The sequence below is a fragment of the Arvicanthis niloticus genome, chromosome 20 (assembly GCF_011762505.2).
Source record: "Arvicanthis niloticus isolate mArvNil1 chromosome 20, mArvNil1.pat.X, whole genome shotgun sequence".
NCBI classification, from domain to species: Eukaryota; Metazoa; Chordata; class Mammalia; order Rodentia; family Muridae; genus Arvicanthis; species Arvicanthis niloticus.
The window spans coordinates 12,531,094-12,549,916 of NC_047677.1; the positions used below are offsets into that span (position 1 = coordinate 12,531,094).

The window sequence follows — 18,823 nt, forward strand, 5'->3', positions numbered from 1 at the left end:
ATCAAACTCTCACAGCAGATTGACTGAATTTAGGGAATCATGAAATATTTAGCAACAATAAAAGGTTTCTGAATGTGCACTGACTGAGGACTAATTCGAAACCAACTGTGCAGTGGATGGGAGCTGCTCCCAGAAGCACTGGCATACACCTTGGCAGCCTTGGTCCTGACCACATGCCATGAACTGCACAGGCCCTCACACCCAACACAGCAACTCTTGACTCAGACTCAAGACAACTATTATGAACTACTCAAGTGTTTTTATTGAACATGCAAAGCTTTCTACTCTTTAGAAACAATAGTTTCATTATGAAAAACAAAGACTTAATATTTTAATATTATCTTATAACCATTCCTTGGCATGTCAGTATCAAGTTAGTGGTTTTTGGATTACACTGGTTTTAAATTTTGTTTTTGAGTTACTAAATATATATTTACACACACACATAAGAATGAATGAATGAATGAGCTAGAGAGATGACTCTGTGACTGAGATCACTACCTGCTTTTCCAGAGGTCCCAAGTTTTATTCCCAGCACCCAAGTAGCAATTTACAATTGTCTATAAATGGGAGATCTAGCACTCTGACTTCTGAGGGACTAGGCACACATATGTAGACAAACATGCATGCAGACAAAACACCCACACATATAAAAATTTAAAAAGGAATCTCTTTTCAGAGGCTTAATTTTTTAAAAGAAAACATTAAATTAATTTTGATTTGGAATAACTTCTGAAGTAGCCCAAAACATACTTCTGCCATGTATACGATTTATTTATGCAAAGCAGTGGTCTCAACATTGGTTATAACAAAAAATATTGATCAACTCTGAAAAACTGTTGAAGATGCTCTATGTCCTGTAGTATTAAATAAACAGCCAACTATTAATAAAAGAAATTCATCTTAATAATATAAAAATGTGTCTATCTTTAATAGACAGTAAAATTATATTTATATAAATGAATTGTTTTTAAACTTTACTTACAATTTATTATCAAAAAATATTTTATTTATATATCTATTTTATGTAATGATATACTAGAGGTTACATAAAACTTTCTCAGGCTTTTGAAAAGAGGTTGTAAATAGAATTTTTAAAACCCTGCTAGGGACTAGAGAGATGGCTCAGTGGATAAAGTTATTGCCAAGAAAATAAAAGAACTGGAGTTGTAATCCCCTAAACTCCAAACAACAGTGCACAGCAGCTACGTGAATCCCAGCAAAGAGCAGTTGGACATAGGAATCCCAAGGCAAAGGGGCCAGCCAGACACGCTAGACTGCAGCAACAGCAGCAGGTCCAGACTCAACAAACGAGAATGGGAGACTGATCAAGGAAGATGACCTAACCCCAACTTCAGACGTAAACACATACTCACATACCTACAAATACACACCCTCAAAAAAAAAAAAAAAAAAAAAAAAGAGGCCACAGTATAAACTATTTTAAAAACCAGAAATATGAGAAAGAAAGGACACAATGCCATCTTTTGAGATAGGGTCTCACTGTGCAACCCAGACTGGCCTCAAACTCCAGATCCTCCTGCCTCTGCCTCCTGCATACTAGAATTAAAGCTGTGTGTCAGCATGCCCAGCTAAAACCCTTTTCATGAGTTTACATTATACCAAGGAAAGAGAGACCAAGAGATAAAACAAATAAATAACACATAGTAGCCTGCTAAGTGTGCTGATCAGTTTTACCCAGAAAATAAAGCAGAATTCTCTTTCATTTATTTTAGAGTGCCTTGCCTTGAAATCCTACATGCAAGCACCTTCATGAAAATGGTCTGCATTGAGCTATAAGCCATAAAAGGTCCAAAACATGTAGCTGCAATTTGCAATGATGATCATTATTTCTCATTTTCAAACTACACAGCTTCTTGTTTACCTGTTTAAAAAAAATGTGTTCAGAGCCAGGTGGTAGTCCCAGCACTTGGGAGGCAGAGACAAGTGGATCTCTGAGTTAGAAGTCTGAGTTTGTTCAAGGTCAGCCTGATCTACAGTAAGCTCCAGGACAGCTAGGGCTACACAGAAAAACTCTGTCTCAAAAAGAGAAAAAAAATAAATAAATAAAATAAAAAATAAAAAAAATAGTAAGTTCAGTAGATCACAATAAAATATAAACATGTAAAAACATATCAACATAAATATCTAATGATTACCTATATGTTTTTAAAATATAAAATTTTTGATTTATTCTTGGACAATTTCATGAATGTACACAATGAATTTTGATCATAATAATTCCCACTCTTCCCCTCCATAATCTCCTCCAACACCACATCCTCTTTTTTTTTCTTTTTTAAATATAACCAATGAGTCTAACTAGTTCAAGTCAGATATACATGGGTATGGGGGTACCCATACATTTTAAAGTTAATTTAATAAATATAACTTTAAAAACTACTAAACTGAAGTCATTTTTGTATGTCAAAATCACTACAGCAAACTAAGCTCTTTAAACAGTTGGGGGATTCAGGGACAGAAAGATGGCTCAATGGATAAAGTACTGGACTTGCAGCCTAACAATCTGAGTTCAAGTCCTAGAACCCATGTAAAGGTTCTCATGCACACACACACACACACACACACACACACACACCAGTATTGTCCTTAAAATTAAAATTTTGCTGGGGGAATGATGCAAACATGTATCCCAGAAATCAGGAGTTCAAGGCCAACCCAGACCACATAGTGATTTCCAAGACAGTGAGGCAGACATGGTGAGACCCAGTTAAAAGGAGAAAAGATAAACCAACTCCGATAGCAGTCACGAATTAAAACAAACAGCGGTCCCTTCTCTCTATAGAATGAGAGGCTGTTCAGCATAGACTTAGATGGGAGGAAAGCATGGAAAGGATTTCCACATGATAAGAGATCCTTAAAAACAAACAAACACAAACAAACAAAACAAAAAAGACACATTTTTAACAAATTTCATAGCCTTCCAATATCCCTGCTCTTCCAACACCCCTGCTCTTCCAATACCCCTGCTCTTCCAATACCCCTGCACTAACATGCAATCTCATCACTTAATTGAAGGTGGTAATGAGACCACCTGTACCCAATATACTGCCGAAGTACAATTCACAGAAATCCCAAACAGCTCTGCTTGATCACTGTCAACTCTCAGAATAACACTGATTAAACTGTAAAAACAGTAAGATGTGTACAAACATCGAATAAAACAACCTTGGAAGCATCCTCCTTTTTTTATTTTTCAAGACAAAGGTTTCTCTGTGTAGCCTTGGCAGTCCTGGAACTCACTCTGTAGCCCTGGCTGGCCCTGAAATGAAGACATCTGACTGCTGTTAAGGCCTAGTTAAGTGTTGTATGTCTAGTCAGCCATCTTATGCTGTTACTAGCAAACTTTCTCATGCCTGAGTTGATTGCATATTCTGTTATGTTCTGTGCTCTGGTGCTCTTGGAAACCAGTCATAAGAGGTCACTTAGAACTGCTTTGCATAGTTAACTACAGTAAGCTTGGACCTGAACCAACCACCTGGCAGCACTTGCCATGACTGCATATGAGCTTTTAAGATGCTTTTATAAGCTGGTCCTGGGATGGACCCCAACTTAAGAAAAACACCTGCACCAATATAAGAAGCCATTTGGAATAAGACTTCCATTTTGAGTAGAGGTCAAGTAAAGTTTTAAGTTCCCAAGACCTCCCTGGGAACTGACATCCTACTTGGCAGAAAGGTTATAAACCTGGGTAACTGACATCCTGGTTGGCAAGTTAAGACATGAATGTTACACAAGGCAAGTGCCTTACCACAGCTGAATACTCCATCCAATGTGAACAGGATAAATGTACCACAACATGTTCATAAGGAAGCTCCCTATTCCTAAATCCTGAGTGGTGGAATAACGTGGCACAGATGTTTGTCTATTTCAGGCTTTAAAGCTCCGCCCGATTTTGACTCATGGTCATAGTCAAACCGAGTCTGATCTGTGGCCCTGATCACTCAATCCTGGGGCGAATGCTAAATAAATTATCCCTGTCTAAGATCAGTATATGTGTGGTTTGTGGGGTGACTCCTGGACCCCAACAATTGCCTCTGCCTCCCAAGTGCTGGGATTAAAGGTGTGAGCCACCACCACCCAGCAGAAACACCCTTATTTATTAAATAATTCTAGTGATGAATTACAGCAAAGAAGAGTAATTTCTATCCCAGCTCCACGCTGAGTGATGAGCTGCATAGCTTCCTTACAAGCCTACCCTCTTACACCTCTGGACTCTGACCCGTTATGTGATAGCCAACAGAAATCATTACTATTCAGTGGTGTTAGACAGACAAGGATCAGGAGGAATTTTTATCATCTGCTCACATTTTCCAGAAGCACTGGAATAAAATCACTCTGAACATAAAATATATTCTGAAACATCTGTCTGCTTACCTCTATGCCCCAAGGCACAACTGTATTAATGTTTTACATGTGTGTAGGTAACTCTAGAGGGAAAAAGCTTGAAGCCAGCTTAAGATACCAAGAGAACCAACAGTACAGAAATGGCCATTATTCACAGTAAGTCTGTAAGTGCATCCGTACAACAGCAGAATCACACAACTGTGTTCATGTTTCAAGAATATAAATCTACCCAAACAAGTGTTCAACTGAAGTTTTATAACGCTTGGGAAGCTTCACATATTAGGTTATATGAATTTAGGGATTAAAATTTACTCTTTTAAAAGTAGAATTTCTTTTGAAGTAAGTTATAGTTTGGAGTTTAACCCTCTATGTAACCTAACATGTACACTTAGACTGTCATTCATGAGATTTCTGAATCCAAGTTTATCCAATCTATCATTTATGGCCCTTCGGGACATTTATAATCTTAAAGATAACAAGAAAAAAAATGTACCAAATAGTAATTTCAGTTCTCTTCCAAAAAACCTCAGTGAATTGTGGTTGCGTGTGGACAAGAGTCTCACTAGCATTCCTAACAAAAGAACAAACAACAAAACCAAACAACACAACGCCTTGCCTCCAAGCACTTTCCTCTACCAGACAGAGAAACATCAATAGCTATTGCTAGTAGAACAGCTCCGGAGGCAACCATAACAAAGTAGACCCAATGTCTTTTTTTTTTTTTTTTTTTTTTTTTTTTTTTTTTTTTTTTGCCTCCTTGGAGCTAAGAACCAAATCCAAGGCTTTGCACCTGCCCACTGAGCCAACTCCTCAACCCCAGCTCAAATTCTTAATCATGAAAAGAACCTATTTTCCAATTCTTTTATCTTTGAGGAAAGTAGTATGAATCTGAAAAAGTACTGCTTGTCAAAAAGGCAAGAATATATATTTATTTGTAAATTTCATAGTGAGTCCCTATATCAAAAAATAAAATAAATAAAAGTATGCACCTATATGCAGATGGACAATTAGATACTTTTTTGTTACTGGTAATGACTGGTTTTCAGCTCATTTTGGTATTGTTATGGTTAGTTAGCAAATAAAGAGACTATATTCTATCATCAAGGTTAAGAAAAACCAGCATACACAGAACAGGAAATACAGTAAATCAGAAAGGCAACCTAAAACCTTATGCTCTCCATCTGTATACAAAGCAGCAGTCTCCTAATGAAAAAGCTATCACCAGTTAACTGTCTAAATGACAGTGACAGGAACCTAATACCACAGGACAAATACGCTTACAGAAATCTAACAAAGTACTGACAACTCTGGTTCCTTTAAAAACCCAGTAATGTATGAAAATGATTTTGTTTTAATCTCAAGTGTGGTATAAAAGGCTGCTTGCTTCAAAGCAGGTAAATATGACTCGCCTCATGCACTAGGTCACTAACAGGGATGTGATTTTTGCTAGCTGCAGATAGTTAAATTCTGGGGACTCTAGAGAGAGTATAAATGAGAGAACCCCAAGAGGGCCTATGAAGGTTTATGCCCTGCAGCTCCTGGTTGCTATTGTTACAGTTTGACAGAGGATGTGAAAACAGAGACTGGCCTTGCTCCAAGGAACCTAACTCTCTTAATCAGCAGGAAGTAGTCTATGTTGTTGGTTGACAGAGATCTACGACCCCTTTTCCCTCTAACCTTCTTTCTCTCCTACCTAGTGTTGTGGGGCTGGGACTAGGGTGGAATAAGGGTTGGAAGGGAGGCAGAAGAATAAGAACCCAAGTAAATAGCAAAACAAATGTGCCAACAGAAAGTCATTTGCATCGTGTGGAGAAAACAGAACTGTGATAATCCAACTGAAAATATTAAAAAGCAGTATCAATGTTCCCCTTACACACTCTTTGTACAATTGATACTTAATAATAAAAAATGTTTGGTACTTGTTAAAGCTGAGATTAAACATAATTGCTTAAAATACATATAAAGACACACTAATTTAAAAAACTTAGTAATCATTTATTTAAACTAGAATCAGAAATAACATCAAAATTATAACTATTCTGAACAAAGGCAAAAGCACTACTTACTATTCCTCTGCCCAGACAGAATGTTAGTCAGAAGTCCATTCAAAACAGAAAACAGTATTTTGCTATAATGCAGCCATGTTCCCAAATGCAAAATGAAAACATTCTCATGAATTCAAACATCTTTAAAACAACACATGCACTCCCTTAGCATCTCCATGGAGGGATTTACCGTTTTGTGGCCGTTCTGGCAGGCTACGTGTAGTGCTGTCTGCCCCATCGCATCCTCCACATCCACGTCCGTGACGTGCTGCACGAGGTCATGGAGTAGCTCTGTCCTCCCGTTCACAGCCAGCCAGTGGATCTGCAAAGCCATGTTGTTATGAGCATGTGTGCAAGGCAGGTTCACTTAAAGTTAGTACATGAAGAGTGCTATTTCTCTACTGAGCACAACATTCAAGCTAAAGATACTGTAACAGCTTTTCCTTGCTTTTAAGAAAGAAAAACACATGCACCAATACGTTGGCTATACCACCATATATTATAAAATCAAGAATTGAAGGACTCAATACAGTAAGTATCCTAGGCGAGGTCACCAGACTCTGCTTCTTAGATGGCACTGGCCTCTAACGGCTTACTGCTACAGAAAATAGGTTAGTATTCTTCCTTCCCCAGAAGCAAATGCATAAATAAATAAAACAACACAGTTCTTGTAGTTATAAATAGCAAATATATCCTACACTAATAATAAAATATGTAACAATTTTTAAAAGAAATACAAAAACCTATACCACTAAAAGATAATATTAGAAATTTCCAACTAGAAACAAACGAGGAAGCTGGGCAGAACAAACCTGTAATCCTAGCACCTGGTAAGCAGGAACAGGCAGATCAGGAATTTAAGACCAACCTTAGCTGTACAGCACACCTGAGTCTAGCCTAAATGACAAGAATCCCAATGTCAGAAAGACACCTTACATCTCAGCACTGGAATAGCAGAGGCAGAGGCCAGCCTGGTCTACAGAACAAGTTCCAAGACAGCCAAGGCTATACAGAGAAAGCATGTCTCAAAATGCTTCTCTGTTGCTGTAATAAAACACCTACCTAAAGTAACCTGAAATGGACAGGGTTTATTTGCCTTGCAGGTCCACATCACAGCCCATCACTAAAGGAAGGCAGAAACCTGGAGGGAAGAACTCAAGCACAGACCACGGAAGAATACTGCTTACTGATCTGCTTCCCCTGCCTTGCTGACCTACATTTTATATACAGCCCAGGCCTACCTAGCCAGGAATGGTACCATCACGTCAACCAAACACAAAGAAATATAGGCAACAGAGTACAGTGAGAAGCAGTAGAGGTAGTCTTCCTCACAGAGGAGCACACCAAGACAGGCAGTCCAATGACAAAGGACAAAGGGTCAGCTCTGAAAATATACATACAGAGAACATTAAATGGACTGAACAGGTTTTGTGCTTGTGTGCATGTGTGCTGTTGTTGCATACATATATGTATATGTGTATGTGGTGGTGGTGGGAGGAGGGGTTGATCTAATGCTGCTTGTGTTATGTGAATCTGGGTTCCCAAAATTGCACAAGAATCCACATGTCCACAAGACACTGAGGGTCTCTGTCCCAGTTGGTTTTGATTGGTAAATAAAGATGCCACAGCCAATGGCTGGGCAGGGCAGACAAAGGGGGTTCTTTTAGGATTCCTGGGCAAGAAATGGAAGAGGGAGGAAAAAGGAAGGAGAGCCGCCATGTTGGGAGGAGCTGGAGGAGAGGAGACAGTGCATCTGAGGAGTGGGTCAGAGAGCTTAGCCACCATGTAGGAACTAGAGCAGCCCCAAAAGGGCTGCCTGACTGGGTCCTGGGCAGCAAAGATAAAAATAGAGAGCCGGGCGGTGGTGGCGCACGCCTTTAATCCCAGCACTTGGGAGGCAGAGGCAGGCGGATTTCTGAGTTCGAGGCCAGCCTGGTCTACAGAGTGAGTTCCAGGACAGCCAGGGCTATACAGAGAAACCCTGTCTCGAAAAACAAAAAAACAAAAAAACAAAAAAACAAAAAAACAAAAAAAAAAAAAGATAAAAATAGAGATTTTAGTAATAATGACTTGGGAATATCGGGGGCTGGAGGGGATGGTGGATTAGCCACATGGAGGTTCAAAAGTGGCCCAGCATATAAAAATATAAAAGCTGTGTGTGTATGTCTTTCATTCAAGAACCCAAAACATTGGGGTAGGTAGCAGAGAACGGGCTGCCACCAGCAGGATCAATTTCAGTATTTAAATGGATATTACATGTATATGTGTGTATACTTACACATACATGCATACAATAACTAGTGAAAAGAAGAGGCCATGGATTTGAAGAAGACTAGGGAGGGGTGCATAGAAGGATTTGGAAGAAAGAAAGGGAAAGGAGAATAAAAGAGAAAAAACTATTGGAGCTGGAGCAAGGATGTGGTGATAAAGAGTATGTACTGGAATCCTTCACCGAGAATCACCTTCTTGCCAGGTGATTCTAGTTTCTGTCAGGTTGACAAAAATGAGGCAGCACAGACACTAATATTATAGCACAGTAGTCTTCAACCTTCCTAACACTGTGACCATTTAATATAGTTCCTCATGTTGTGCTGACTCCCAAGCACAAAATTCTTTTGTTGCTTCTTCATAACTGTAATTTTACTATAGTTATAAATCATTATGTAAGTATCTGATAGGCAGCATATCTGATATACAGCCCTCCCCAGGGGTCATGATCCACAAGGTGAGAGCACTGTTATAGCTCATATGCTTAGCACATATAAGGCCTCAGCACTAAAAACTGGGGTGAGGAGCCCTGCCCCTCACCTACTACAGCACTCCAGAGAGTGGGCCCTGCCCCTCACCTACTACAGCACTCCAGAGAGTGGGCCCTGGCCCTCACCTACTACAGCACTCCAGAGAGTGGGCCCTGGCCCTCACCTACTACAGCACTCCAGAGAGTGGGCCCTGGCCCTCGCCTGGACAGCACAGTAGAGCTGGCCCTGGATGTGGGGGTTGCAAGTGAGCTGTCCCGAGGGTATGAGTCTGAGAGTCAGACTTCCTGAGAGTCAGTCTGCTGAGTGGTAGCATTGAAGAGGGAGAGATTTCCCTGTTTCCCTCACCACCAACAGCAGGCAGGAGGGAGAGATGGACCCAACAGGGTGGTAAGAGCACAAGAGCTGGCCCTGCCCCTCACCTGCTGCTGCACTTGGGAGAACAGGCCCTGCTCCTCACCTGGGCAGCAGAATAGAGCAGACCCTGGTCGGGTGAGCCAGCCCTGAGAGTATGAGTGTGGCCCTGAAACTTGTCTGCTGTGTGGCAGCGAGAGAGAGACAGATGCTTTCCTCCATTTTCACCCTTGCCACCATCACAACAGGCAGCAAAGCTGGCCCTGAGATCCTGAGAACAGGAGAGCTGTCCCTGCCCCTCACCTGGGCAGCACAGTAGAGCTGGCCCTGGTTCAAGAGGAGAAGCTGTTACTGGTGAGCATATAAAACAAGCAAAAGCAAAACCTAAAAGTAAAACAAAAATGTAACTGTGAATATTAAAAAATGTATCTTAATACTCTCAGAGAGAAAACAGAGTGTACCCTTTAAAAAGAATGTTATACTAATTTTTGCAAAGGAAAGTGCAAAAATAGAATTTAAGAAATCAATACTGTGACGGGGACATGAAATAGTAAAAAGAAATTCAGAAGAATATGTTGAAGAAGTCTCCCAAAAGCACACAGAAAGTAGAGAAACAATAGAAAAGAAAGTGGTGCTTTACTAAAACTGACCCACCTGAGAGGTTTAATCTCCAAACAGTAAGAGTGACAGACAGGGATGAAGAAATCATCAAAGTCAAAATTAATGTAATGTTTCCTGAGTTCCTATTCCATGGGTTTCTATGTTAATAGTGTCTGATTATTATGAAGCATATGGATAAAACATACAAACAAGACATATCATGAAATTCTAGGATGCTCAGGACAAAGTAGATTACAAACATTTTTAAGAAAAAAAAAAACAACAAACAAACAAAAACAGGTTTCATATAAAGAATCAAGAAACAAAATGGCACCCAACTTAAAAACAGAAAACCAGAACACAGAGATGCAGCACTCTGGACATACTCAGGAATAACTATTATGTCCAACCTAGAATTTTATTGTGAATTATCAAATAACAAATTCATAGCCATTTTCAGATATACAGAATAGCAAAAAACTTACCATGATTTCCTCAGTAAACTATCAGGCTAGAGAGATGGCTCAGTGGTAAAGAGCACTGCCTGTTTTTCCAAACAACCCAGTTCACTCCCGAGCACCACATGGCAGCTCACAACTCTAACTCCAGTTCCAGAGGACCCAACACCCTCAAAGCATACATGCAGGAAAGAAGGTGGAAATTTCTACAGTGATGAGAAGGAATAAGAAACACTCTGAACACCAGGCAGTGGACCTAGAATCAAATCAGCTCAGCATACAGAAGACACAAATTTCTATAAGACATTCCTTCAGGGCTTTATTAAGTATATAAAAGACACTGAATGCATTTAAGAAAGATGAATAAAAACAGGCCCGAGAGGGCAAAGGGAGGGCATAGTGAGAATTTGGGTTTCTTTTAAAACACAGGAATGTTACAGGAATATGTTTTGGTTTTATTCCAGGTGCGGGTGCTTTACAGCAGGTGACTATTAAGTGTTCCTGCTCAAAAGGAAGGGTGTCCTGGAACTTGGAAGCCCAGGAACCACACAGCTCTGAGAGGAAGCCTCCTCAGCAAAGGCCCTGCAGCTCCCAGGGAGGGGATCCCAGCTGAGCTGAGGAGCTCAGGAGCCTCAGGCCCACGCCTTCTCTTCACTTCTCTTCTCTTCATTGCTTCTTGGCTTCTTCAGGTAAGAGTTACACCCGGCAGCAAATCTCATAAAAGAGATTTATTCTAGGGTCCATGGTGTGGAGGGACACATCCAGGAGTGGCTCTCTGCTCCTGGGGACAGACAGCAAGGAACAGAACAAAGGGCGGGGCATATACAGGATTTCTTACAGGAAGGAGCTTTGGGGGCAGATTTGTAGATTGAGGACTGGTAGGATTTCAAGTTCTGAGCTTGGGGGAGCCCAAGAATTGGTATGGTTTCCTTTTCAGGAATTGGTGAGTTCTTATGCTCGGGGATTTGTAGGGTTTTGTAAGAAGCTCAGGGATTGGTGGGTTTTCATGCTTGGGGATTGATGGCTTTTTTTCATCTCCCTTTCCGGGCATCAGAACATGGGTTAGGACAGGAAGTCCTTTCTGGTCACAGGCAGCTCTGGTTAAGGGCATCATCTCTGTGGAACTTCTCAGGGAAGATGGAGCAAAGGTGCTGCCACCATGGACTGCTCATGACAGCAGCAGGATTGAGGCTCCTGTAGTGGCCTCTTAGGGCTGCAGGCTAGGGCAGAAGGAGGGGCCTGCTGCAGCTCTGATGGCTCTGAGCACACTGCTCAGGGTCTGTATCTATAACTTAGCTAGTGTGCTAACAGGGCATGATTTCACCAGCTGCAGATAGTTTCTGCAAGTGCATGACATTTGGGATTCTAAGGGCTTTTCAGAGGATATATAAATGCTAAAACCCCAATAGTGGAGGCTGCATGGCCAGTTGATGGCTGGATGCTCTTGGTTGTAGTTTGTCAGCAAACAGACAAAAAGAAGCTATCCTGATGGCAAAGATCAAACTTGTCCCATGGAACTGGATGCCCTAGTTAGCAGGAAGCAGTCTAACGATATTGTTACCCCATTTCCCATCTCTGACTTTATACCTGGGTTTCTTTCTCTCTCTCACACCTCCTCTATCCTTCTTTCTCTCCCCATTAGGAGGTTGAAAAGAGAAAAGAAGAGGTGGGATTAAGATGGAAGAAAAAAGAACTCACAAAGTAGTCAAAAGTCTGTGTAAGACTTTTACTGAGAGACTGTCTCAAAAATAAATAAAAAGGCAGATAAATGGATGGATAACCATTGTGTCATTTATCCTGTGTGCCTGGTCCTTTAAAGGATTCCCCAATTTCTCATCAACTACTCCTTTAAGAAGCCTTAGCTGGGGCAATGGTGGCGCACGCCTTTAATCCCAGCACTTGGGAGGCAGAGGCAGGTAGATTTATGAGTTCGAGGTCCTGGTCTACAGAGTGAGTTCCAGGACAGCCAGAACTACATAGAGAAACCCGGTCTCGAAAAACAAACAAACAAAAAAGAATCTTTAGCGGATAGAACTGCTTGACCCTATGACCTTCGGCGTTGGTTGCCTCTTGGATTTCTGGGAACAGCATTTTTTTAAGCCAGCTGAGGTGGTCTAGTGAGAAGAGAAATCAGCTGGAAGTGAATTAGACTTATATATAGCATGAGAAGTCAGTCAGTGCAGAAGACACTGTTAGGAGACAGTTGAGCCAGGAGAAGCCAAGCTGATAGGTTAGAACAGTTGCTATAAGTTTGGAGAGGCTAGTACTGGGAAAAATGGGAGAAGTGACTATTTGAGCAGACTGTTGGGGGACGGAGGGAGGAATGGCTCAGGGAAACATTTGAAGGGGCTGAGCTGGAAACTGGGAGGAAGAATTGAGAAAGAAATTAGATTCAGAGATCTTCCCATCTCTATCTTCTACCTTCTACCTTCTCTCTAGCCTATCTGTTAGGAAGCGAACCTTAGGGGATAAAGGGTAGGAAAAAGAGGAACCCACAAAGTCGCAAAGGCCAGCTAGTGATAACAAACAGCATCAAATTCATAACAGACGTCAAAGAAATAAAATAAAATTTGAGACTTGAAAAGAAAATTATCTATACTTACAGATTATATTACCTATGTAGAAAATGTCACTGAACTCATAAGGAAAAAAAACGATGACGAGTTCGGCAAGGATGTAGACATAATCACACACACACACAGTTTGCAGAAATCAAGGGAAGAGTGAAAATACTTGCTGTGACAGCTCAAGACCATGAGTTTGGTCCACAAAAAGACAAACGTGGCAGCACACATTTATAATCCCAGCGCTCCTCGGAAAAAATGGGAGGCAGAGACAACACATCTGCAGGCTCACAAGCAAGCTACCCTGGCGCATGCTCCAAAGCAGGAGAAACAAGAAAGGCACAGCCTCAAAAGGTATATTCAGGGCAGGAACCAAGTCCCCAAAATTGTTCTCTGACATCTACAAACATGCCATGGTACGTGTGTGCCTATACTCCCACACATACAATTCAGACACATGTGTGCATGCACACACAAAAATATTTTTTGTAAATTTTGCACAAATCCAAAGTAAAAAAACAAACAAACAAGCCAGTAGCACTTAGAAGTGCCCTGAAGAAAATGATAGACAAGAAATGCTATGTGCTTAACAGAGCATGCAAAGTCCCTTGCTAAGCAGTACGAAATGCTAACGAGAAAAATCGAAGACCTACATGAGTGAGCACAACGGCCGAGTGTGATTCCAATCAATATCCCAGCAAGTACTTCTCCAGACACAAACCAGAATAACTAATGCAGTCTTCATAAAGAAAACATAAGATGGGGGGAATTAATCTTCTGACATCAAGACATACTACATACCTACAATAATCAAACCTGAGTGGTAAGAAGCACATGGATATGACAGAACGAATAAGAAGCCTAGAAGAGCATCAACAGAATGAATAGAAAGCCCAGAAGAGGTTGACTCAAACATACCCAGCTCATTTTTTGAGAAAGATGCAAAACCAATTTCATGAAGGAATAGATTATATATATATATATATATATATATATATATATATAGAGAGAGAGAGAGAGAGAGAGAGAGAGAGAGTTTGTTTCTTAAGACAAGGTTCCTCTCTGTAGTTGACTGGCCTGGAACTCTGTAGACCAGGCTGGCCTTGAACTCAGACATCCACTCACCTCCACCTCCTGAGTGCTAGGGTTAAAGGCGTGTGCCACCACCTTGAGCTACAAATACATATATAGATTACACATGGATTATAACCTTTCATCAAATGATTCCAGGAGAACTGAACTCTCACACACAGGCGAAACTAGTGAGCAGCAACCTAAAACTAGTGAGCACAACTCATAAAATACTAAATGAAACCGGAAACGTAGAAAACTAAAACTATTAATACTTTCAGAGAGAACAAAACTTTCAATACCTAGGGCTAGGCAACAAGTTCCTTTAAAAAAAAAAAAAAAAGTATGCTGTATAAATAAATTAGAAAACATGTCGAAATTAAAACTTTTTACTCTTCATATCATCCTGGTAGTCCAGCCTCATGTCCCACACCTGTCACCTCAGCACCCGGGAGGTTGAAGCAGGACTGTTTTGAGTTCTGGAGCAGCCTAGACTACATAATGAGACTGTCTCTAAAAGAGACCCTATTAAGTATTTGGAAAGACAAACCAAAGATTTGGAGAAAATACTTGCAAATGAAGTATATGATAAAGCACTACTCTCAGGGCTGGAGAGATGGCTCAGTGTTTAAGAGCACTTGATGTTCTTCCAGAGGTCCCAGGTTTGGTTCCCAGCATCTACATGGCAGCTCACAACTGTCTCTAACTTCAGGTCCTGAGGATTCAGTGCCCTCTTCTGACCTCCGTGGGACCTGATTGTGCACGGCATTCATGCATACAAGCAAGCAAAATACCCATACATATAAAATAATAAAAATAAACTTAAAATAAATAAACCAATAAAGCACTCTTTAACATTAATAGTTTTAAAATTAGTAACTGGACAAAGAATACTGTGGTAGTTTGAATGTAATTACATCATTGTAATTCCCTCAGGCCCACAGAGAGTGGCACTATTACAAGGTGTGGTCTTGTAAAAGTAGTGTGACCTTGCTGGAGAAGTGTGGGGTTGGGCTTTGACGTCTTGAATGTTCAAGCTATCCCCGGTGTGGCACAGTCTCCTGCTGCTTGTGGATCAAGATGTAGAAGTCTCAGTTCCTTCTCTAGCACCACATCCACCTGCACATGGCCACATCCTGCTATGATTATGGATTAACATCTGAAACTATAAGCCATCCCCAACTAAATGGTTTCCTTATAAGAGTTGCCATGGTCATGGTGTCTCTTCAAAGAAAGAAAACCCCAACTAAGTCACATATGAACTGGTATTTCATTTCACATAAGAGAGATATATATGCCAGCCAGGGTGGCACATTGCTTTAGTCCTAGAACTCAAGAGGAAGAAGCAGGTGGATCTCGAAGTTCAAGTCCAAACTGGTTTGCAGAGAATTCCAGGACAGCCAGGACTACACAGAGAAACCCTATCTTGAAAATACCAGGAAGGGGCAAGTGTAAGGTCCACGAAAAATAAGCTTATAAAAAGATACTCAATGCAGGCAATGACATGACCTCTACAGACAATGGTTAGGTAGTGTGCTTTAAAAGCAAGCACAAAACACAGCAACTGCATTCCCAAGTATTTATCTTAAGGAAATAAAACGCATACCTTACCATATATGTTTATATTAGCTTATTCATAACAGCTCAAAACCCAGGACTCAACTGTCTTAACAGGTGAGAAGGCTGAAGGGCACGTATGCACCATGCGATTCCATCCACCATTATAAAGGAACACACTCTTGATATATACAACCCAGATGAATCTCCAGGAAATAAGCACAGAAGAAGCCAGGTCTGAAGACTGCAGTATAGTAGAATCTGCTAATTAACATCCTTGAAATGACAGAATTTAGAAATGGAGAGAATGGCTGCCAAAGGTTGAGTGTGGCCCAGGAAGGAGATGGCAAAAACTTCTTGTGGTCCTGGAAATCTGCAAACTCTGACTGTGGTGGTGGTAACCACATAAACACACAGAATTTAATTCCTACAAACAGGCGTATAAATAAAACTGGAGAATCTCCAAGAGATGAACTGTATCCATAGCCTGGTTGCAGGATCATATTATAGCTTTATAAAATGCTTAGGAAAACCTGGAAAATGTGCAAAGGATTTCTGCACAGTACCTACTGGAAGTCTATAGTCTACAATTACCTCAAGATTTCATAGGCAATTATTAACCATAGAACAAAATGCAAAGAAAAGAGGAATAGATATGAATCATACTCAGTTAAAAGTAGATTTTGAAAAGTTAACTAAAATGACAATGACTATATTGGATAGACATGAGAATTGTTCTTATATATGAAGAAACAAGTGGAAAGACACTAAAAAAGGAATAGATTCAGCTGCAAAATGTAATATGGTCACATCTAAAACCAGAAAGATTGCTACCATGTAATATTCAATTACAGAGGCATATAACTATTTAAAACACCTGAAAGACATTTCCTAAGAAGACCAGAGGCTTGAAGGGGGGAACTAAAGGGGAAGAAGGCCAAGAGCCTACACAGAGGTCTTGCAAAACCACTAATTTTTTTTTTAAAATAAAAGATGTTAAATATTTTCTACTCTAACTTCCTTGAAGCTCAGGAATGAAGATATGTTGCCAGATACAAAACTATGCAATTAAAATATGACAACAGTTGAACTGGCTGGTTTTATGTGTCAACTTGACACAGCTGGAGTTAACACAGAGAATGGCGCTTCAGTTGAGGAACTGCCTCCACGAGATCCAGCTGTAAGGCATTTTCTCAATTAGTGATCAAGCAGGGATGGCGAACTGTGGGTGGTACCATGCCTGGGCTGGTAGTCCTGGGTTCTATAAGAAAGCAAGCTGAGCAAGGAAAAGAAAGCAAGCCAGTAACATCCCTTCATGGCCTCTGCATCAGCTCCTGCTTCCTGCCCTGTTTGAGTTCCTGTCCTAACTTCCTTTGGTGACGAACAGTGCTGTGGAAGTGTAAGCTGAATAAACCCCTTCCTCTCCAACTTGCTTCTTGGTCATGATGTCTGTGCAGGAATGGAAACCCTGACTAAGACAGCAGTGAACATGTTATTCTGCCTCAACTTGCTGTACTAAAGAAAGATCTGTGTCAGTTCTAAAGTTTTTTAACTCTTGTACATCTCACATCTCTATGCATTCTGTACTCAGAATGCAAGATTACCTTACAGAGTAGATGCTATCATTCTACTAATATATACAAAATCTGGACTGTCACAGGACTTACAGATACTATATAATAATCATGGTTGAGCCTACCCTATACTAAGCCACTAACAGATCATTTGAAAACTCAGGGAAATGTTCTTTATGCCCCATATCCAAAATAAATAAGTAAATACACACACACATATACATATATGTATATATCATAAGAGCCAGGCATGGTGAGACACACTTGCAATCCCAGCACTCAGGAGTTGAGGCAAGGAAACTGTCATAGGTTCAATGCTAGCCTGGACTATACAAAATCTTATTTCAAAATTCAAAAGAGATTTTAATTAAAACTGTCTGGAAAACAAGTTTGATAAGTAGGTATTCAATATTCTTCTTTATTCACAAAAAAAAAAAAAAAAAAAAAAAAAAAGATTCAAAATCTACAAACGCCAGGCAAAGGTACACACTTTTAACCCAGCACTTGAGAAACAGAGGCAGGCAGATCTCTGAGTTCTAGGCCAGCAGAGTCTTATACAGAAAGTTCTAGATAAGCTAAGGCTATATAATGAGATAGTATCTATGTTACCATAGGAAGGTTAAACTCAATTTAACAAGTTACATCTGCTATGCTTGTTCTTAACACCTTCTGCTATGTCTTCAAAACAGCTGCTCGGTGATCATCACATTACTCTATTTTATCTCTACTTGAAAAGTAAATACTCCAAAAGTAAATTATAATTATTCAATTAAAATCTTGAGTTTTCTTAACAATCCCTTCAGCAGTACCCAATACCATTTCCCAATATGTAAATCAAAATTATATTAACTGGGCCGGGCCAGTGGTGGTACAAGCCTTTAATCCCAGCACTTGGGAGGCAGAGGCAGGCGGATTTCTGAGTTTGAGTTCTGGTCTACAGAGTGAAGTCCAGGACAGCCAGAGCTACACAGAGAAACCCTGTCTCGAAAAACCAAAAAAAAAAAAAAAAAAAAAAAAAGTATATTAACTTATTTTTGCATGGAAAATGGTAAGAGCAAAATGGATTTTAAAAACTACTAGTTTAAATACAATAAAAGAATCTGAAAGAAAATGATGTTAATAGTGGTTATCTGAGTACAGGGACTAGTGCGTTCTCCTTTGTTACCTTTGACCCTTTCTACAGAGGCATACAATTTCCCTACAATAGATAAAACAACAGTTCTTTAAAAGACATAAAGGAAACTAGCTCTTGTATAAAACACTTTTTCCCTTTAGTTTATATTTAGCTTCTAGAGACAGGTTTCTCTATGTACTCCTAGCTATCCTGGAACTCACTATGTAGACCAGGTTGCCCCTGCCCCTGCCCCCCCCCCCCAACCCCTTTCCCCACCCCTGTCCCTGTGTGCTTGGATTAAAGGCACATGCCACCATGCCCAGCCCAGCCAGTAATACACTTTAACAGGAAAACTCCCTTGA

The 18,823-nt window shown here is 40.3% G+C and overlaps 1 protein-coding gene across 4 annotated transcripts in view; it reads right to left on the reverse strand.

Moving 5' to 3' along the window:
- The window catches only part of Hace1 (HECT domain and ankyrin repeat containing E3 ubiquitin protein ligase 1), a 119,788-nt gene that overhangs the window by 83,663 nt on the left and 17,302 nt on the right, over window positions 1-18,823 (reverse strand). For all 4 annotated transcript variants that reach the window (XM_034524205.2, XM_076916894.1, XM_076916896.1 and 1 more), the window contains one exon: window positions 6,604-6,735. In XM_034524205.2, the coding sequence (XP_034380096.1) occupies window positions 6,604-6,735 (132 nt within the window). The remainder of the gene's footprint in view (window positions 1-6,603; window positions 6,736-18,823) is intronic.